This window comes from Arvicanthis niloticus, chromosome 1 (genome assembly GCF_011762505.2).
Source record: "Arvicanthis niloticus isolate mArvNil1 chromosome 1, mArvNil1.pat.X, whole genome shotgun sequence".
NCBI lineage: Eukaryota > Metazoa > Chordata > Mammalia > Rodentia > Muridae > Arvicanthis > Arvicanthis niloticus.
This window is the reverse complement of record NC_047658.1, coordinates 86,968,761-86,991,916: the sequence shown is the minus strand read 5'-3', so window position 1 is coordinate 86,991,916 and position 23,156 is coordinate 86,968,761. Positions and strand designations below refer to the sequence as shown.

At 43.4% G+C, this 23,156-nt stretch overlaps 1 protein-coding gene across 1 annotated transcript in view; it reads right to left on the bottom strand.

Moving 5' to 3' along the window:
* Positions 1 to 5,410, bottom strand: part of Acsm2b (acyl-CoA synthetase medium chain family member 2B) — a 40,304-nt gene extending 34,894 nt beyond the window's left edge. The window contains exons 1-2 of the mRNA XM_034513735.2: positions 5,254 to 5,410; positions 3,576 to 3,760 (exon numbers count right to left, since the gene is read on the bottom strand). Of these exons, the coding sequence (XP_034369626.1) occupies positions 3,576 to 3,752 (177 nt within the window). The 5' untranslated portion in view covers positions 3,753 to 3,760; positions 5,254 to 5,410. The remainder of the gene's footprint in view (positions 1 to 3,575; positions 3,761 to 5,253) is intronic.
* Positions 5,411 to 23,156: the final 17,746 nt, after the last annotated feature.

Genomic DNA, 23,156 nt, shown 5'->3' with positions numbered 1-23,156 from the left:
AGCAATGGGGTTCAACAATGGCCTAGTTTTCATAGCCAAAACCTCTCAAATTGTTGGGAGCCGACTTTAGCAGAAAGCGGCTAGATCAACTTTGCAGCCATCTGGAACCATATACCCTGACGAAAGATTTGGTTTTCAATAGCCTACAACAGCTGAAGCACACCCTGATATCCCACATATTTTGTGTTGCTGTTTACTGGCCCCAGCTGCAAGGTGCACTTGGTAGTCATGCCTGCAAGGCATTGCAGTTCACGTGCTGTCCACGTGCTATCTACGCCATACATGCTTATAAGGCGCATGTGCTATCCACGCCTGCAAGGCATTGCGGTGCACGTGCTGTCCACGCTATAGACGCCTGTAAGGCTTACGTCATATCAACACCTGCAAGGCACGTGGTATCCACGCGCCTACAAGGCACGTGGCAAAAGCCTATAAATAGCTCAGAATTCCCTTCAATAAACGAGACTTGATCAGAATCTCTGTCTTGTCTCCATTCTTCGCGTCTCTTCCTCTTTATCCCCACTCTCTCTCTCTCTCGCTAGACCCTGACCCTCGGACCGGAACGGGCAGTACGGGCTGCAACATCAAATAATAGCTAAAGCCTTAGACATAGATTAAAATTTCCATTTTCTATATAGACTTCAGAGTTCTGGACATGTTACTAAAACATGACATTAAAAGAAACCTTAACAAAACTCTCATTAGAGTCTACCAAAGGATGGGTAAACCTTCCTTTGCCTTGCATTGCTTTGCTTTGCTTTGCTTTGGCCTGCTGCATGCCTTATGGGAAGAATTTATTTGCCTCTATGAGATTATGGTTGGAAGGCCTCCACAACTGCTTCCCAGGCTCTAAAGCTAGCAGTTGACAGAATTCTTGTAGCATTCCTTTCTCAAGTCACTACAGGCCCTCTAGTCCATAAAGGCTCTTCATTGGACTATCCAAGAGACCCACCTCCAGGTCTCTCACCAGTTTTCCCTTGTTGTAGTCCAGTGGTACTATTTGGGTCAAATAGATAGCCAAAGGGGCCCTGAAACCAACTTGGAAAGGATGCTACAAGATGATTGTCTCCATCTCATGGCTGTGAAGATAACTGGCATTATACCACAGATCCTTCTCACCCAGATCAAGAAAATGGGAGTCTCTAGACTTCACTGGGCCCTACCAGTCCTCTACCTCCTCCCAAGACTTGCATCTGGTATGAATACAGGGTTATGATCCAACCCCCAAGGCTTTAAGGCCTAGACCTGGGAACTGAGGAAGACAGATATAGGAAAGGTTTTATCTAGTGTGACTAAAGACCAGCAACCCATATTTCATCTTGACCTTTACAGTTCTATACATACCCTGTGTCTGGCCCCCTGGTTGCCAAAAAGCAGGGTGTTTAGAAGATTCTGCCCCTTGGAACATAGGAAAAACCTGGGGAATCAGACTCTATGCCACAGGAAAGGACCCTGGGGATAGAGATAATTATTCCTAAACAAAAATCAGCCAGTATTGCTGCTTCTGCTTAGACACCTGGCCCCTGTACTACATAGCAATAGGAACCAACCAGACTGTCAACCCATTGAGTGACAAAATTTCCATGACTATAGGCAGTCCAAATTAATGTTAGAGGACTTATAAGGGGCTAAAACTTGTCTAACATCCCAAACCTATTACCTTGCCACTTTCTCTTATTCTGATGCCTGCTATTATGCCTTATAGGTTAATTCATATGGATAACAACATTTCTGGGCCTTTGAGACTACTTAGTGGGCATGTACTAATGGTTTGACTAAATCTGCCTCTTTTGATACTTCTAAATTAAGTAGATAGTTTGATCAGGACCTAGAGGTATTAAAGAGTTCAGTTTCTGAATTAAAACAACAATTAGATTCCCTTGCAGAAATGGTCCTACAAGATTGGAGAGGCTTAGATGTCTCATGAGATGAAGAAAGTATGTATGGCTTTGGGAGAAACGTTTCTATGATAATTGATCAGGGGTAATTTGAGGAAGTCTTGCTGTGGTTGGAAAAATAACATATCTGTCTCTGTTCCCTTAGTCCCTCTGGCTAACTGCTCTGCTATCAGCACTGGCTGATAATTAATTCTCATTCTGAATGGATTTACAGTGATGCTCTGTGTCTTAAACTAAAACAGGATGAGTCCATGATTTGACTCATTCACTAAAACCAGTGGGGAATGTAACAGGGCCCCAGACCTTAGCACAACTGACTCCATGGTGGCTGTAAAACTATGCAGTCAGAATCATCTGCTGAAACTGAAACAGAGGCCTAATTCATTAGAATCCATATATTTCTGGGAAAGTCTCAAAATGCACTTGGCCTTTACAATTCTATACGTGCCTGATGAGTGGCTCAGCCCTCCTAGTTGCCAAAAAACAAGAGGGTTTTTTAAAAATTTTGGCTTTTAGGAAATAGGAAAAGCCCGGGGAGTCAGACTATGTCACAAGAAGGCTCTTATTTTTAGCTTTTTAGCATTTAGCTTCTGTACTTCTGCTTCTGGCTTACTGTCCTTGTTAATTGAAGAATGTCAACCCAGATCATTGTTTTGTGCTTACAAGCTTACCCAAGAAAGGCGCAGTGTTACACGAGGATCCTGAACACCCAGTGTAGTCATCAGCTGGCTAATAAAGACTTTCTCTTGGCTTAAACTCATGTCTGAGCTGATGAATATCCCATAACACTACACAGTCAGCCCGATACAAGTTCTCCCACCTCGTTTATGCTCCAATATACCTCTCTTTATTTCATGCTAGAGGTCACAATAGAGAGTGTGTTTGGTGTTACTAGGTTACTAGGTCATACCTTGTGCTATGTGCCTCTGACCTTCATTTTAAAAATTTTGTAGTAGCATGTATTAATTCTATGCAATCATATCTTTAATAACAATTGTCTTACATGTACACAATTCATTCCAATCATAGTTACCCTCTCATCATCTTCTTGTGTCTCCTGTGTGTGTGTGTGTGTGTGTGTGTGTGTGTGTTTCCTAGTAAGTTTTATTAAGAGCATAGGGAAAGGTTTGTTTACAGGAGCACAGGCACATTACTAGTGGCTATACTACTGAACAAAATGTCTCTCTATCCTTCTTTAGCCTTTAACTGTGTAAAAATCCTCTGGGAGAGATGGGACCTGTGACCTCCTTCCTATTCCATGAAATCTAGTGCAGGAATTCAAGAGTACAACAGCCATCTCAAGCCCAGAAATCACATTCCACATACCTAATTCTTACATTGTTTTTGTCCCTTCTTCCAAAATATCCCCTGAATCTCCAAGGGTGTGTGAAGTGTCTTATTAATGGATGGATATTCAACAATCACTTATTCTCAGCATAGTGACCAGTTGTGTCTGTAGTTACTGTAAGAAGAAGTTTCTCTGACAGAACCCCATAGTTCTTCTGCCTTTCTTTCTTCCAAGTCACTCTATGATATATCAAGGAAGATGACTGTCCTGTTCACAGTTTCTTATGATGTCTGAGACATAATAAAGTAATACAGTGTTCCATAAGGTTTTATGAATGACTTGATAAATACGTGAAATTATTCAAGCTGTACCAACCTGTCTCCCCTTACCTTCTCCATGCTGGCCCAGTGATCTATCACATCACTAGCAAAGTTGAACTTGGCAGGTGCTTCCTGGTGGCCCCACTGTATGGGCATTAGTTTCTTCATATTAATATGGAAAGTTCGGCAGGACATCTTAGTACCCCAGAGAGTGTAAAGTCTTGGAATTTTCAACTGCCAACACATGGTCAGAGCTGTGAAGAAAGGAATTATAGGTGAGGTCTTTCCTACTGGATTTTGACACTCGCCATAAACTAGTGGAGACAGCTATCTCTTCTCTGTCCTTCAGGGTTGATTGGTTGTATTTGTGAGTGTATTGAATTGAAACTCAGTGCCTGCTTCAGTCTCTCTCTGTGTATTATTCTCCTAAAGAATCATCTCACCAGTTCCCATTCCTCACTAGGCTTGATGACCAGAGAATCCCAGTGATCCTTTTTGTCTCTGATCCCCTAGCACTGGGCTCACACAAACACAGTTTTTTACATGGGTGCTCAGCTTCTGAATGAGCATTCTCATGCTATTTTAGTAAGTGCCCTTACCCAAGGTGCCATCTCCCTATCACTATTTTTGGGGCTTTCTGTGAGAACTACATAGCCTAGATGAGCACAAACCTTTCCTGGGTCCCCGAATAATGGCACTAAGCTAGGCCAAACCTGGTCCCTTCCAACCTACAGTTAGTTTTAAGTAAGTTTTCTAGGCACATTCTAGATCTGTGTTAAGAGGAAACAACTATGAAATGTGGGATGCTTGTTAATTCACGAACTGTGGCTAATACACTAATTCTTTGGAGTCAGTTTTGATTGACATATCTGAAAAACTATCCATGTACAGTGCAGTATCTAACATAAGCAATCACTTACAGAATTATAGCTGTTGTAATTTTGTTCAGATTCATTGGTTCCAGGAAAAGATGTTCCAAGGCTATAAACATTGGTCTTTGATTTCTGTCACATGCTCTTGGATGAGACTGCAGAATTTTAGCCTAATGACCTTTGAGTCAGGGAATCCAGCCAGCCATCTATCCCATTGGCTGGATTCCCAGCCCCCTTGGTTTAGGCAGAAACTGTTGCTTGACTATGGCAATTACAAGTTTTCTCTTGATTTCTCAAAGAAGAAGAGGCAAGAATTTCCTTCCCAGACCCTGGGCAGCAACAGCTAGTGTTTACATGGTTGATGGTCTCTCTCCCTTTCAGAGGCTATTTCTTATCTTCCATCCTCTCCTCTTCAAATAAGCATCACATCTTCACCACCAGCTAACTCTCTGCTTCTTCTGTGTACACTCTTATCCATCTCTCCCATCTTCCACTTTCCGTTGGATGAAGGCTCTCTCCTCTATGCAATGTTGTCCCCTTATTAAGACTTTGTGACACTCCCTTTGTGGCTCCTAGGGTTTTTTTGTTTGTTTGTTTGTTTGTTTTTCGAGACAGGGTTTCTCTGTATAGCCTTGGCTGTCCTGGAACTCACTCTGTAGACCAGCCTGGCCTCGAACTCAGAAATTCGCCTGCTTCTGCCTCCCAAGTGCTGGGATTAAAGGCGTGCACCACCACTGCCCGGCATCCTCCTAGGAGTTTTGAACTATTTTTCTTTTGGGAATTTTCCCTGTTCTTGCTATCCATTACTCCTCATGACTGGTAAGTGTCATCATGATGCATAGCCCCACTTTTTTGCCTCTTGCATAAACACTCACCTGCCGGTCCTCTTCTGGAACTCTTTCTGGCAGTAGCTTGGTCTACTTCTCTCTCAGAAGTAGTTTTAGAGTTTCTGAAGCACCAGTGGAGAGAACATTAATGAAGCTGAGAGTTCCCTGATCAAATCCAAGCAGCCTTCAAGGGCTCAGTTAATCATTAATGCTGCATAACTTTAGGCTGATGTTACTCCTCCTAGTCAAGTTTGTGTGCAACACAGTCTTTGAATCTGTGGTGGGATGTCAACTGAACTAACTGCTCCTTAGCCCAAGGGATCAACGTGTGGGTTATTCCCATGATTGAGAGCAAGCTTTTGCACTGACCAGAGGAAGAGAATGGAGCTTCAGAGTCTCTATGCACTGTCTCACCACCGTTAATCTTTTTATTCATTTTACTTCTACCAAGGGTCTCTTTTCTTGCTCTGTTTGTGACAATCATCCAGAGTCACTGCTTGGATGCAGGCTTCTTGCCAATGGCCCCACAAGTGTATCTCTTGGCTGGATCTCTTTCCTAGGTGTCCATCTCTTTGATGTCTCCCCTTAGATATTTTTTTAAAAGTAGATTCAGATAATGCTAGGCATTCTAGCTCTAAAACAACCCACTGTATCTTAGGCCTTTACCAGCAGATGGACACCCTATTGTTCCAGATTTCCCTGCATGAGATCTCAGGTTTCTACCTGCTTGATGCCTAGATCTGGTCAGTCTGTTGGTTTTACCTTCCAGCTGTGACTGCAATCTGTCCCACTCTCTTCAGTGTTTCACACCATCATTTTCTATCTGTGTTGTTGTTACTGTCACTGTGATGAAGCACCATGACTAAACACAAGTTGATGAGGAACAGGTTGATTTGGCTCACACTTCCACATTGTAGTGCATCATCAAAGAAAGCCAGGAAAGGACCTCAAACAGGACAGGAACCTGGAAGTATGAGCTGATGCAGAGGCCATGAAGGCGTACTGCTTACTGGCTTGTTCTTGTAGAACCCAGGACTGCCAGCTCAGGTATGGCACCAGCTACAATGAGCTGGGTCCTCCCTCACCAGTCACTAATTAGGAAAATGCCCTACAGCTGGATCTTATGGAGATCTCATCTTAATTGAGGCTCCCTCCTTTCAGTTAACTCTAGTGTGTATTAAGATGACATAAAACGAGCCAGCAAACTATCCAGAGGAGCGTTTTGTGCTTTCTTTTCTATTCTTCTCGTCTCTGCCCTTGAACTATGTTCTCAGAATGAGTCTGACTTAACTCAGTCAGACCCTGGAGTCTTCCAAATGAAATACATTGCTGTTGTCTTGTAGGTCACGATCTCAAGGTCTTCCCAGAACTCTTCCTCCCGATTTCCTAGTCCAATCAGTGGGCCTTCTTTGTCAACTTGTCTCCATGCTGGATATATGCTGGCCTCAGAAACTTTGTGCATATTATTCCCTCTGCCTGAAGTCCCTCCCCCGACAGTTGGATGACCAGTTCACCTGCTAGCATCCCATCCTGTCTAAAACTTATCTGTCCTAGTTAGGTTGTTAGTTTGCTTGTTTTTCCTTTTTTTTTTTTTTTTAATTTTGTTTTCTTTGACAGAAGCTAAAACAATCTGGAAAGAGGGAACTTCAGTTGAAAAAATACATTCACTAGATTGGCCTGTGGGCAAGTCTGTGGAAGATTTTCTTAATTAATGATTAATATGGGAGGGTCCAATCCACTATATGTGGTGCTGCCACAGGGTGGGTGGTCCTGGGTTGTATATATTACTTATAATATATTACATATATAAACATATATTATGCATAAATACATAAATAATGTATATAACATGTAACCATACAAATATAAACATATATGTATATAACATTTCCTGAACAAGCCTTGGGGACTGAGCTAGCCAGGGGCATTCTTCTATGGCTTCTGCTTCAGTTTCTGCCTCTGGGTTCTTCCTGTGAGTTCGTGCCCTGATTTCCCTGCAAGGTGGATTGTAAGCTGTAAGATGAAATGAATACTCTATTCCTTGGGTCTTTTGTGGTCATGGTGCTTATCATAGCAATGGAATGCAAATTAGAGTACCATAATTGTTTTTGTTTTTCAGCCAAAGCATTTTTCCCAACCAAATATTTTCTTTAGTGTATGTGATGTGTTTATGTGCAGGTTCCCATGAAGCCCAGAAGGGAATGTCAGATGCATGGAGCTAGAGTTACCTTGTGAATAGGCTGATATGGGTGCTGGGAAGTGAACTCTGGTCCTCTGGAAGAGAACAGTACATGCTCTTAACCACTGAACCATTCCTTCAGCTCCTTAGAGCATTACTGTTGTGAGTCCTTTTGGCACATCTGATCTAACATCACAGCCTCCATTTTCCCTGCTGTGTTTCTTCTCTCTGGTCATATGTACCTCACCACACATGCTTTCTCTTTGTTTGTCTTCCTTTGTATTTTTCACACATGCTTTTGAGGGGAGGGATTTCCATGTTTCATGATTCTTGTTTCCCAAAGTCCTAAAGTAGCTCCAGGTACCCATCCAGTAAATACAGTAAATGTAAGCTGAATAAATCGTCCTTCATCCTTAAAATAACCTTATGAATCAGGGGTTACTTATGTGTATATGCACACACACACACACACACACACACACACACACACACCTATGTTAACATCCTTTTGGCAGTTTATATATACATATACCACATTGTGATCACACTCACCCACTTTCCCTCTCCTCATCTCCCTCCCACTGCTGACTGCCTTTTTTCTTTTGAATTTTTGTTTTTGTTTTTGGTGTGTGTGTGCATGTGTGTGTGTGAAGACTTGGTTTTGACCTACTCGGTTTAATTAGGGTTTCTTACATGTGCATGAACATAGATAGGGCATTAAATTCTGGAGCAGGAACAACTGACCAATACCTACACTAGTAAAGAAAATGTCACCTACCTGGGATTGGTGCCAAGCAACCCTTATCTCAAGTCAAGTGGCCACATTGCCTATGAGCCAGACAGAGGTAAATAGGATGTCAGAAGAAGCTGAGAAAGATCAAATAGGGAGACAGAGGTTCATACACATAGATGGTCACATAGATTCTAGCTCTGTCTTTCATATGCTTTGGGGGGTGAAGGTTACTGTCTTCAAACTCATGTTGATTGCTTATCTATAGGGAATAAAAGTGGCCCCTTTCTACCCTTCCTTTCTTCTCCACAGCTCTCTGGCAATTTTTCAGTAGTCTAAAGTTCATTCTCGTACCATCCTGTTTCCAGTGACCATGAGGAGTTCAGAGTGGCAAAACGTCCCCAGGCATGCTTTCCAGCCTTTGAGGACTACTGATAATTCAAGCTTTAGTTTCTCTTTCTGTTGGATAGGTTAACAGTGACATCTCCAAGTTTTCACGAAAGAATATGTGTTACAAGACATTTGGTCACACTGTCAATCCCAAGATTGTGTTATTTACTAGAAAAACCTGCTTTTAGTTGTGGCGTGGCTCAGCCTTAGCACACACCTTTAATCCAAGAGCTTTCTCCTTGAATAGTATGAACAGGATTAAATAAAGTCAACCATAGGTCAAGAGGCAGAGCAAGCAGCCAGTTGACATAGGATTATTAAGAAAAAACCATGGAGAGTAAGAGGGAATCAGGAGACAGATAGAGAGACACATAGGAAGTAGACAGGCGGGATATTGAGGTTGTTTGAGACAGCACAAGAGAGGGGCAAGCCTGGAAGGATTTAGGCTGAGGAGGAAGGGTGAGCTGGGTACTTTCCCTCTCTGAGATGGAAACTTTCACCCCAGCATCTGGCTCCTGAGTCTTCATTAGTAAAAATCTAACAATTGAGATTTTGTTAAAATACAACAAAGACATGATAAAATGATTCTTACAGAGGTAAGGAAAAAATCTGGCAGCTCTGTTGCTGCTCTGTTTGACTCATTCCTAAGGTCAGAAACACACAGGTGGGGCTGGGGAACTGGATCAGTAGATGAAAGTACTTGTGACACACACCTGAGATACAGGAGTATGCATGTGTAACCCTAGCACTCCTAGGACAAGATGTGAAGCAGAGAAAAGAGAATCATCTGGAAGCTTGCAAGACCAGCCAGCCCTGGAGAATGCTGCACAGCAGCAGAATTGAGAGAGGTCCTGCTCAACGAGGTACAAGCACTGGTGCCTGCAAGCTGTCCTGTGACCTCCATGCCCATTCTGTGGCACATGGGTGCCAATCCTGAAAGTGTCTATCTTCTTTCTTCTACACTTCCATAACAGAAATTCCTGATTGCTTTTGAATCATGCAGCCACAAGCTCTTCTGTACTCTTCTGGAAAGTTCTTTATATTGACTTGGAGCCCCTTTTGTCATTGCTTCTCAGGGCCATTCATATCTGCCCATAGTAAGTGTTCAGAACATCAAGAATACGGAGCCAGCTGGACTGTCCTCTGTTTATTTTGTCCAGTGCTGTGAGCCTATATGTAGAGTGGAAATCAAAGCCTGAGCTGCTGTTCTCCCATGTGGCTCGATGTTGGGACTTTAGCAGGATTTGCTTGGAAAGGGGGAAGCTGCTTTCTAAAAAAATTAGGAAAGATTTACTTCCCAGTCAGTGCTTAGATTTACTGTGCTCCTTGGGAGTCCAGTGGGAGAATGACGGGCTATTCTTCCCACTGCTTTTTTCTCCTTTTATAGGTGCAGTTGCCCTGTCTTAAGTGCTTATCCTGAGCATTAAAGCTACCAACCTCTGCTGGACTTAAGTCTTTTCCTGGATATGAGGCAGGAGTAGATTTCACCCCACCTTTTCTGCTCACTGATGCTTTTAAAGCCTCGTGTGCCCACTCCTCAGTCTGGATTCACGTGGTTTTATTTTTTAAGTTAATATATTTATTTTTGAAATTTGTGTGTATGTGTAACATATAAAATGTACTTTGACTGTGCTCCCATTATCCTCTTACCACAAAACTCTTTCCCCCTAATCCATCCCCCTTCTACTTTCATATTTATTTTTATGATATGGTGGGGAGTTATTTACTTGAGCAAAAGTGACTTAACAGGTGGCTACATTACTGGGGATTATGACTCTGCCTGCTTCAGTAACTGCCAACAGTTCCTCAGGGAGGAAGGCCTTGTGAACCTCTCCAGCACCCACAAGGAAGTGTTGATGCATCCAGTGTGATGAAGAGGACCACCATCACTACGAGTTCATAGTGTGGCTAGAAGACAGTGTTTCAGACTCAACATGCTCCACGCTCAAGCTTCCCCCCTTTTCTTTTCTGCCCTCTTTTCAATGCTCACTGAGCCATGGAAGGATTAAAAAAACCTATGGGCATAAAAGTAAATGTTTACAAGACAACATGATACCACTTCCATTTAGCAAAACAACTATATACATTTCCCCTCTAGAGACTATGACCTCTCCAGCCATGGGATTTGGGCCAGGATTACACTACAAGGCATGAATCCCCTTGGGTGGAATGAGCCTCAAATCCAAATCAAAGGTGGTTGGTTATCCTCATAATGGTCATGCCATTATTTTACAGTGGACATGTCTTGCCGGGATGATTAATGTTGTATGCAGGGTAACTTTTTTCCACTATATGTGGACTAGCACCTCCCTGCACTTTGAAAACTAGCCTAGCAAGGATGAAGCTCCCAGCACAGTGCTTAATTTCTCTATAACTTGTAATCACAATATATCATGTCTTCAGTAAGAGGGCCATATCTTCTCTTTTGGAGGGTAACTAAGAACAATAGCAACAGTGTGCACTGTTTGACGGACTCTAAGCCCTACCTGACCAACCAGTATGACTTAGTAAGTCATACTTGGTGCTGGGATTTTCATTTAATAATTCATGACTTCTGAAGCCACCAATGTAGGATTGCCTTCTGCACCAGCTCATACCTCCTTGCTTCTGGACAAACCACTCTCACCATTCCCAGGCCCACGCCCATAATAGTCCTAGTTGTCAGACTTCTTATAACACTACAGTAGAAACTGACCATGAAGCTCTGACAATCTAAAATTATATTGTCTAGGTTTGAATCCAAATCCCCTGCTCCTGCGCTGGATACACACAGAGAAGTGATTTTATTCCTTTTGGACTCCAGCATTCTTGTCAAGAAAGAAGGGTAATCCCAGCACACCTCTAGAAATGAGTGCATTGAACTCTGTGGCACCTATCAAACACCTAGCCATAAAGATGTTGAGAATAACACTTGTGTGCTGCATTTCAGGACTGCTGGGCACACACACAGGGATGAAACATGTGTCTAGCATTTGTGAGACCCTGGGTTCGATCCTTGGTATAACAAAATAAAACAAACAACAAACAAACAAACAAACAAAAAAAACGAGAACAGTCAAACCCAGTAGCTTCTGGAGATGTGAGATATTTAAAATTTGATTGAAATTAAAGTATTTCTTCTTTTGAATTTAATTACTTAAGTTCATGTTATTTACTTCTCTAAATCATAAATAAACAAATGATACAAAATGCATTAATCACTGTAAACATCTAATGATGAATTGAAGCCAGTGCAGTTTGAGATAGATTTGGAAGGGACATTTTGAATCAAATCTAAACCTCTGTACAGATGCAGGGTCTGGGGATCATTCCTGATGATCCCAGGCCTGGGGAAGATCGGAGGGGGCACAGTCCTGGAAATAGCAGTCACAGTCATACACAGTCAGGCAAGGACACACAATTATTTGTCTTCTTAGAAAGGGGACAAGAGGCCCTGCAAAGGCATTTTCTGTAATGCTTCTACAGTCAGCTTCCAAAGGTAAGCCATGGAACCCATCCTCACATCTAATCTTTCAATCTTTGGCAGGCATTTCCTTGTCACAGTCTCTACCTAAAATTGCAAGCCACCTACAGACTGGTTCTCCCTCCCTCCCTCCCTTCCTCTCTATTACCAGACTTTTTAACATTATAGAAACAAATTTCAAACATTTTCTTGCTTCTGTCTCTTTTCCCTAGGACTTAAGGGTTTCTTTTTTAAAGACAGAGATTTTTTCTGTCTTGTTTATTGAAATAGCTAAAGAAATTAGGATAGAATCTATCCCAGGGTATTCACTGACTACCTGTGTATATAAATTAGCACCATAAGGAAAATAAAACATTTTGATATAATAGTGAGTGTGGCTGTCTGAAGTATGTAGCTGCATACATGATTGCTACTGCATGTGTGAGTGTGCCTGTGTATGTTTGTGTGCACAAGTGTTAAGGAATGTTTGAATGTCTGGGTACAAGTGTACATATCTGTTCATGTGTGATTGCTTGTGTGAATTTGTTTGTGTGTATGTGTGTGTGTATGTGTGAAAGGAGAGAGAGAGAGAGAGAGAGAGAGAGAGAGAGAGAGAGAGAGAGAAGGGAGGGAGAGAGAATATCTTTATTCCCAACTTGAGAAGAGTTAGAATTGCTAGTAAACACACCTATGGCTATGCCTGTTAGGCCATTCCAGAGAGGTTTATTAAGGAGGGAAAATTCTCTTCCACATGGATAATACCAAGTTATGATCCAGAGTATCAATAAAAAGAAGAAGACAGCATAAACACTAGCATTCATGTGTCTCTGCTCCCTGACTGTGCACAGTGTGACCAGTTGTCTCATGTTCCCTGATTGTGAACACAGTGTGACCAGCTGCTTCATACTCCCTGACTGTGCACACAGTGTGACTAGCTGCTCCATCCTCTGCCACACACTTTCTCCATCAGGATGAGCTGTGCTCCTCAAACTCTCAGCAGAAACAAATCCTTCCTTCCTTAAGTTGCTTTTCTCTTTGTTCTTCTTCTCCTTTCCTTTCCTAAGTTGTTTTGCCCTCAGTTGGAGTGCTAGGATTGTGTTATTTTGACATGTGTTAAAAGAAGGACAGGCTTGTCCTTCCAGGGGTATTATATCAACTAACATACAATTATTTTTTTAAAGAGAGTTGGTGAATTGCACAGATGGTATAAATTTAGACCTGCAATCATAACAAATAATGCTGAGGATGTAGAGAAAGGGGAACATGTATGTAATGCTGATGAGAGTACAGACTGGTGGAACCACTACTGACATCAGTGTGGGGCTTCCTCAAAGAGCTAGAAATATGTTTAGCACATGATCCAGCTATACCCACTAGTAATTAATCTCTCCTCTCTCTCTCTCTCTCTCTCTCTCTCTCTCTCTCTCTCTCTCTCTCTCTCTCTCACACACACACACACACACACACACACATACACACAGAGGTACACACACATGCATGCAAACGTGTGTGTGTGTGTGTGTGTGCGCGTGCGCACGCGCGCGATTCATTAGAATGACTTACATTAGATGTTGTCCAGCTAATCCAATGATGGCTGCCTACAAATGGAAGGTCCAAGAATCCAGTAGTCATAAAGAACCATTTCGCAAAGCTGAATGTTGCAGGTGGTCTTCAATGTATGCTGGAATTCCAAAGAAGTAGGCCCTAATACCAGTGGAGAGATGGACTTGCTAACAAGGGCAAGAACAAGCATGCAAAGAGAAAGGGTTTCTTTTTTCCTTCCATGTCCTTTATATACACCACAAGATGTAGTCCAGATGAAAGGTTTATCTTCCCACTTCAAAGATCCGGATTAGAGTTTAGTCTTTCCACTTCAAATGATTAAGAAAAAAAATCTTTCACAGGTGTGCTCAGTCATTTGAGCTTCTGTTAATTACATATGTAGTCAAGTTGTCAACCAAGAATAATCATCACATGTCCACCCCTTGTCAACTTGACATACACTCATATCTCCTTATGTCATGATGTCTATGTTAGAATTACTATTGCTGTGATGAAATGCCATGAACAAAGAAAGTTGAGGAGGAAAGGGTTTATTTGGCTTAAACTTCCATTTCACAGTTTATCATCAAAGAAAGTCAACATAGGACTCAAAAAGGACAGGAACCTGAAGGTAGGAGCTGATGCAGAGGTCACAGAGGGATCCTGTCTACTGACTGGCTTCACATGGCTTACTCAGCCTGCTATCTTACAGAACCCAGGACCACCAGCCCAAGGGTGGCCCCACTTCAAATAGCTTGAGCCTTCTCCCCATTGAGCACTAATTAAGAAAATGCCCCATTGACCTATCTTATAGAGGCATTTTCTCAACTGAGATTCCCTCATTTCAGATAACTTTAGCTTGTGTCAAGTTGACATAAAACTAGATAGCACACATGTTTAATTTCCAAATGAAAACAATAATCAGCTTATAATTACACCCAAACATGATAGCACTACCTCAGGTACAATCACAAAATTCATTATATGTTTATCCAGGTCATAATTATTCCTAATATGATATAACTGTCTCCCTCATAAAGCCACAAACACATAAATTTCAAATACGTGGCAATGTCCCTTGAGGGAAATTCTTTTACCATTTCAAGCTTAAATATGATGCCAACTGATATTCTCTCAATTTATGTTACATCACATGATAAAGAAATCAAAGAAAGAAAACACTGATATCTGTACAAACACATTCTTAACAAAATATGACAGAAATTTGCATGTCAATTATAATCCTCTTTTCTGCAACTGGTCATGTGGCCTTAGCTGGTATTTATACTACCATCCTCTACTAACCATTTTGTATTTCCTCTGCTTTCAACAAATACCTCAGCAGGTCTTGGATCTTTTTCTAAAGGAGTGATCTATACTTTCATCCCGGAAGGGTCTGTGCCCTTTGCCATCCTGCATGGACTAAGTCATTATAGTTTCCCATTGACTTTAATCACAGAACATGGTAGCACCAAGGGATACTATACCCTAAAGGTTCTTCTTCACTCTAGACATAGTCTTTCTTACCTTTATTGTGCAGAAGCAATACAATTTTCCCCTGGTAATCTGGATTGATCACCCCTCCTAGTACTGTTAACCCTTTCTTAGCCTGTTGGCTTAAGGGCATCAGAAGCCAGAAGTAACCAGGCCAGGGAGAAGATGGAGCTTACAGTTCAATGGAATGTTTATTGTGGTTCATGGCAGGAGTGCTCCACCTCTGGAGCCTCTGCTAGAGGCCAACAGAATTTAAGGTTGTGACAACAGGAAGCAACAATCCTTGTAGTAGGTTACTAGGAATGATACCCTTTTCTACTCCTTGGTTCTTGGACCTGTGGATCCTTGTTATGGGAGAGAGTGTACTATATATCAGAAGCTGAATCAAAGCATATACTGTCTTCTGGGGAACCCTGCTCTTACCTTCCAGGCTGCTGCCACTTAATTGGGGCTGTGCCTATGTTTTCAAAAGGTCATTCCATCTTCTTGTCAGGCATCTGCTTCGTGAAGGTGGGAAACATGATAAGAGCAGTGGATTCCATAACCATGGACCTACTGTCACACTTCTCTAGATGTCAAATGAGTTTCTTGGTTAGAAGACATACCATAGTGGTTGATAAAGCAATCTGTAAATCCATGTGTGGTAGTTCTGGCATTATGTTCAGGAAAAGGTAAATTTATAACTAGAATAAGTATCTACTCCAGTAAAGACAAAGTGTTGTCCTTTCCACAGAGGAAGTGGTCCAGGGTAGTAAATCTGCCACCAGGTTCCTGGTTAGTTATCCCAGGGAATGGTGCTATATCTGGTGCTAGGTATGGGTCTCTTCTGTTAGCAGATCTGGCATTCAATAGCAGCTTTAGCCAGGTAAGCCTGGGTGAGTGGAAGTCCATGTTGTCAAAGCCATGCATAATCTACCGTGGCCACTTTGTTCATGGGCTCATTGGGCAATGGCAGGAATGGCTGGGGAGATGGGTCCACAGAACGGACCATCCTATCTACTTGATTATTGAACTCTTTAGCTGAAGTCACTTTTGATGGGCATTTACATGGGATACCAGCGTCTTCACATCCTTTATCCATTTGGAGAGATTCTTCTTCCCCAGATGTCTTTCTCACCAAATTTCTAATCATGCTCTTTCTATGTCCCTGACCAACAAGCCAATCTGTTGGCTACAACCTATAAATCAGGGAGAAATCATATATCTGGCTATTTCTCCTTCCAAATAAAATATATGACCATGTATACTGCCCGAAGTTCTGTCTACTGTGAAGATTTCCCTTCACTGGTGACTTTTATGGTTGTCCCAGAAAGGGGCTATAATGCTGCATCTGCCTACTTCTAGGTGGTACCTGCATAATAAAATACAGAACCATTAGTAAACTGACTCTTGTCTTCTCTTCCTCAGTCAACCAATGATAGGGCACATTCCACGAGGCTCTAGGTGCATTCTTGGCAGCATAGCAGAGGTCTGTTTCCACCAAAGGCCAGGTGGACATCCCTGGTGTGGGCTGCCACATGGGGACATATTGATGTCTGAGGACTGTGCAGAACTGCCTCCCTCAAACCTGAGCATCATGGGAAAGCCCTGGCCCTGGGGGTGTGAGAGCAGGGGAGATGACCCTACCCCTAGCCAGCTGCAGTACTTGGGAGAGTGAGACCATACTTTGAAGGAGTTGCTGGTGAGCTGGCCCTGAGGCTGTGAGTGTGGGAGAGCTGGTTCTGCCACTCATCTCTTGTGTGGTGGCATTGATGTGTGAGAGAGAAATCCTCCTCCCCCCTTGCCCCTTGCCACCTGCAGCAGGTGGGAGACATGGCCCTGGGGTCATGAGAGCAGGAGATCTGTCCCTACCCCTCTACATAGAGCTGTAGCCCTATGTAGAGCTGGCCCTGCACCTGGCCTAGGCAGCACACTGGAGCTGAGCCTGGTGGTGAAGGCATGGGTGAGCTGACCCTAAGGAGTGGGCATGAGACAGCTGGCCCTGAAACTTGTCTGCCATGCAGCAACATGGGTGAGGGAGAAATGCCCCTTCTTGCCCCTTACCACAGTGGGCAGGAGAGCTGACCTCAAGGTCATCAGAGTGGGAGAGCTGGCCCTGCACTTCACCTGGGTAGAATAGTAGAACTGACCCTGGATGTGGGGGATTGCAGGCGAACTGGCTCCTGAGGGCATGAGCATGGGAGAGTCAGCCTTGCCTCTTGACTGCTGTGTGGTGACATTGGAGGCAAGGGAGAGATCCCTTCTCCTCCTTTTTGCCCTCATCACTTGCCAGAGGTAGGAGAGCTGGCCCTGCAACTTGTCTATTGTGTGGGCAATGGATAGATGTCTACCCGAACAGTTGCCCTTTGCCAACTAAAGCAGGTGGGGAAACGGAACCTGGAGTCATGAAAGCAAGAGAGGTGTCCCTGCCCATCACCTGCTGAAGCATTTGTAGGAGAGGGGCCTTAGGCCTGGGCAGCCCAAGAGGTTGCCCTGGATGTAGGGGTTGCAGGTGAGCCAGCCTGAGGGTGTGAGTGCAGAAGAGCAGGCCCTGCCCCTTGACTACTGTGTGGTGGTGCAAATAAGGGAGACATGCTGTCCTCTCCCTCCTCCCACTCAAGAAAACAGGCCCTTCACCTCACTGGGTCAGCTGGATATAGCTTGCCCTGGTGACAGGGGTTGCTGGTGAGCTAGCCCCGAAGGTGTGAAAGCAGGAGAGCTGGCAGGCTGATGATCTCAGATATCTATCAGGCCCAGATCCAGAGCTTTGAATGGGCCTACCTCAACATCTACCTCATGAATGAACTCTTGGAGTACATGAAGGAGCCGCTCCTTGGTCCTACAGATCCAAAACTACAGGATCTCCATGACACGGGGAAACAATAAAGTATCCAAGAGGAGTTTCCCAGTGAGATTCCAGTATTGGTAGACTAGCAGAAGCCTAAGGCCTCCTACCAGACTAAGAAGTCATTGCAATGAACTGTTGCAAGCAAAGAAATATGGACAAAAGGGTATATACTGTGGGACACACTGTGACACACTACAACTTCCACAATGAGATTTTTTTTTCTGTTGGGGGGAGGTTGCAAGGGCAGAGTATGGGTACAAGGAGAGAAGGAAATGAGTGGGGTTGAGGTGCTTGATGTAAAATTCACAAAGAACCAACAAAAAGTTTTTAAAAAGGGAAAACGAAATTACAAAATTTGCATGCAAATGAATCATTTTACAATGAACAAGAAACAGTCATTCTGGGTGAGGTAATCCAGACCCAAAAAGACAAATTTAACATTTTCTCTCATCTCTGCATCAGTTTTGAATCTCCAGATATATGTGTTTTATTGGTTAAAAACTGTATAGGTCAGGAAACTAGTAAGGGTTCATGGTGGGGGATTTTCACAGTAACAGAGATGGATGCAGTGATATAAAGGGCAGAAGAGAATAAGGGAACAGGAAGGGGGTTAAATTGGATAGGGAATGTGTGGGTGGGGTAGAGAAAGGAACACAGGGCAGGATAACCAACACTGAAAATCTTAGTACTGTAGATACTTCCTAAAATATATACATATAAAAAAGAGCTTAAATAAAGTTACCCTATAACAGGTTGGCAGTGGCCCTATGAGAAACCACTGGCTACCAAACAAAAAGCCCATTGCCAGGAATAGGCTCCTCTTTTGGAGTTGACAGCCATGACAGTTTCACAGATGCCCCAATATTACAGACTATTGTCATTATTTTGTGTTACCTTCCAGAACTTGATTGTTAAGTACCTACCTTGAAGCCACAGGTTCTTGTGGCTATGACTCAATACCACATGTCATAGAGCACGGAGAAATCAAGCTGGAACTAGCCTTGAAGCTTCATCCCTACTGGGAAAAGTAACCATTATCTTTGTCATCTGTTAACCCTATGAACTACAATAATGATTGGCCTTGCAAAACCTCCCCATGGGTGTAATACAGCATAAATGTCATGGGAGTAACCTACCACTTACCGATTGGATTTAAGACCTGCTATACACGATAGAATCTATGCCTGGCACTCCTGTGGGGCCAAGAACCCATGGCTAGACATGTCATAGGGCCTAGGGAGAATTCACTACTATTATTCTGCTAATGAAATATAGTATTGAATGTACTTCTAATGATTTTTCTCTGTACATATTGATTAGTGCATCTGTTAACCCTCATCAGAGAAGCCTCTTTTGCAGTAGATGGTTTGGTGGGCATTGCCACCCAATGTTCAAGGTGAAGAGAAAAAAAGACAGTGGAATGAGTATTTAGCCCCAAATGGGGCACCTATAACACACTCCCCCCTTTGGAGGTTCAGGGATCATCACGAAAGACAGGGTAAAGAGATGGTAAGAGCCAGAGCTATGGATAGCAAGGAAACGGTTTTCCAGACTCAACAGGGCAGCTGGACATATGAACACGTAATAGTTGGGACATCATAATGAAGATCTAGGTAAGCTCAAGCCAGGCTGAACGTGGAATGGAGGTGGAGGTGGGAGTCGGGGGAAGTGGGCATAAAGTTCTGCCCTTAGCTGAGGAGCTACTGGAAACTGAAAAGTTGCTGGGAGAAGAGGGTCAGTTTTCTTTATGGGCTTGGTCACCCTTGGGGTTGATATAGCACTCCAGTGGATAGCATGCCCATGAGTATATGGAGTGCAAAACTCAGACCTCATAGGCTTAAAATAGAGAACACAACACTGGGTGGGTAGAAAGAGGGGTGGATCCAGGAAGAATCTGGAGAGAGAGGTGAATGTGACCAAAATGCATTGCATTCTTAGATACTTAACACAATAAAAATAAACTAATTAAACCAATGGTGGCACATTCCTGTAATTCCAGTACTCATAAAGCTTATATAGGAGCTTTAGAATACAAAACCAGGCCAGGCTACATAGCAAGATAAAAGAAAAATACATTTCTTTAATAAATATGATATTTTACATTGCTTTAAGATTTTATTTTCTAAAGGTGTATTTGTATACACTTCCAATGTATGCAAAAACCCAACACCTAAATTAAATTAATTTTAGTTTAGTTGTTAAATTAATTTAAAAATTAAATTATTATTTAATTGCTATCAAATTATTGAAGTATTCATGCATGAATGTGAAGCAATGGCTGGACTCTAGCTCTGGGAGATAACAGCGGTGTGGATTTTAATACCCCGCTAGGTCTATCAGTCCATATGTAAAGTAGGATGTTACCTTCTGAAGGGAAGAGGTAGAAGCCCTGGGAATTGTGTGGATGTGGCTGGCTCTACTGGAGTGTGAAGAGTTCCCAGCAGTAATCTGCTCTCTTCTGCTTCCCCATGAGGCCTTTCCACAGCCTGTCTCATTTGTCCAGAGGCCTCACTCTTTGTCTCTTTACCTTTGTCCATGCTTTTGTCAATTTCAGCTCATTAGAGACATCTCTCCCTGCCCCCTCTCTCATGGGTGTGTGTATTATCTGCATGTATGTATTCATGCTTTGTGCATTTGTGAATACATATGAATGACTAGGGGTGCACGTATGTATTTGTGTGAGGTTGTGCATGCGCACAGTGGGGATCAGGGGTTGCATACACACGGGGAGACCTGGATTTCATCTCAGGAACCATCCCCCATTGTTCTTTCACCTTATTCATTGAGACAGGATCACCCCAGAGCTTGCTGTTATGTCTAGTCTCTCAAGTCAGCGTGCTCTGGTGATCTCCAATCTCTGCCTTCCAGGGCTGTACTACCATACTCAAAGAGTATTTGCATGAGTTTCTGGGGACCTGAGCTGTGCTCCTCATGCTTTTACAGCAAACCCTTTAACTGCTAGAACATCTCCTAAGCTCCAATGGAAACTTCTCATGCAAACCGCTATATACCTAAGTTCCCTAGGCCTGTCAGTCACTGTGGCATTTGTCACAGTTATATTCTTATTGCTTTTGATCCACAATAAATAATATTAGCCTTTCCATTAGACTAAACTTTTGTAAGCAGTATCATGGATTAAATTTATTCATTGAAGTACTAGTTCCTAGAACCTTAGAGTGTGACTAGTGGAATTGGAAATGGGGTCTTGGTTGCTTTCTTACTCCCTTACTTTCATGTTATTGAGGTTGAATCCAGAGCCTTACATATGCTGAGCAAATGCTCTACACTGGCTGCATCTCCAACTCCTTCTTTATACTGACTTAGTTTGAGACAGGGTTTCATTAAGTCACCCAGACTGGCATTGTTTTTACTCTGTGGTCTAGGAAGTCCCTGGAGCTTGCAATCCCCAACCCCTAGGGTACTTAAAGTCAAAATCTTTGAAGAAGTAATAAAATTAACGTACAAATGCCCTCATGTAGCAGGAAATGACAGATGTCCTTAAACGAGGAAGGGGTTGAGAAGCAAGTATATGTGCATCCTTTGCGGGTATGAGAGAAGAGCATAGAGGCATGGGACAAACACAACACTTGCAGTGTGAAGAGAAACCTCAGGATTGAGCTGACTTACCAGTAGTTTGATGTTAGAGTTGCCCTGGGAACAGAGGAACAGATCGTGGCTGTTGGAGCCACCCCATCCTAGGGCTTGCCTGTAGCAGCCTTAGAAAAATCATGCAGGTTGACTTTGCATGCTATCATTGCTCAGGCCCCATCACTGAGAAGGTGCTCAATAAATACATATTAACCAGTGTGGAGAAATGTTGGGATTTGGGTAGAGGTCACTGGCATTGCTTTGAGTTTCTACCAGCTTCTCCCTTTTTGAGGTTAGTATCAGCCATCCAGATGTAGGAAAAAAAGATAAGGCTGGGGATCCCAGGGTTCGTCCCCGCCATGCTGTGGGTAGTCGGCTGGGAAGTTGGGCCCGGCTGCTCATTAACTAAAAGCCTCTCCCCGGCTCCTCACGGTTCCTCATGGCGGCTCGGCCCCAATACACGAGGAAGTCCTTGGGTTTCCAAAACTGGTTTATTCACATGGCGGACAGTGGATGGATCTGATGCATGCCCCCTCAAACCCAGGATCGACCTGAGTTAAAAGGGGGAGGGGAGAAGGGGGAGGGGCTGGGGAGGAATGTTTAATCGGCTCCACCTCTGGCCTTCAGGTACCTCATTAGTATGTAAATCTCTCTAGAGCCTGTTCACACCCTCCACCTGTGACTGAAGGGTGAAGGCGGAATGGAGATTAGACCTCCTGTTAGGCCCAACATCCAGAGTCACACCTTCTAGATTCAGGGCCTAGAAGAACATGGCTTCTTGACACTGTGCTGGCAGATATGTGTGTGTGTGTGTGTGTGTGTGTGTGTGTGTGTGTGTGTGTGTGTCCATAGATGTGCATGTGCATGATGTGCATGTCAGGGCCATAGGTCAATGTTACTGTTTTCCATATTGTTTGCCATCTTAACTTTTGGGGCTTCTCAACACCTGACTTAAGACAGATGCAGACACTCACAGCCATTGGACTGAGCCCAGGGAACCCAGTAGAAGAGATAGGGAAGGAAGGAAGGAACTGAAGAGGATTGCAACCACATAGGAAGAACAACAATATCAAATAACCAGACCCTTCAGAGCAGAGCTCCCAGGGACTAAACCACCAACCAAAGAGTACACATGAGCGAGTCCGTGGCTCCTGCTGAATCTGTAGCAGAGCACTGCCTTGTCTGGCATTAATGGGAGGGTGGCACTTGGTCCTGTGGGCACTTGCTGCCCCAGCGAAGGGGGATGCCAGAGTAGCGAGGCAGGACTGGATGGATGGGTGGGGGAGCACCCTCTTAGAGGCAAAGGGGAGGGAAGATGGGAGGGGAATTTGCAGAGGGCAGACCAGGAAGGGGGACAACATTTGAAATGTAAATAAATAAAATGATCAATTTTAAAAAACCTTTCGGGGGAGCTTCTCACTGAGTGCATAGCTTACTGATTGGCTAGGCTGGCTAGCTAGCAGTCTCTAGGGATCTTCGAGTCTTCCTCTCTCGCTAAGGTTGAGGTCATAGATGCACATAACTACAGCTGGCTGTTACACAGCTATCAGGGATCTGAAACTTGGGTGCTCATGCTTACCCAGGAGGTGCTTTAAGATCAGCACTTCTCCCAGGCCCAGAAGAAAAGATAGCCCTCACTTAAGGAAAGCTGAGAGATGGCAAGTGTCTAAGGACAGGGACCAGCCATGCATGTCTCCAGTGTTTCCTCACAGCAGCTCCCAGTGACAGTTTTCCCTTTAAACTTTAATTAGCCCTTCCC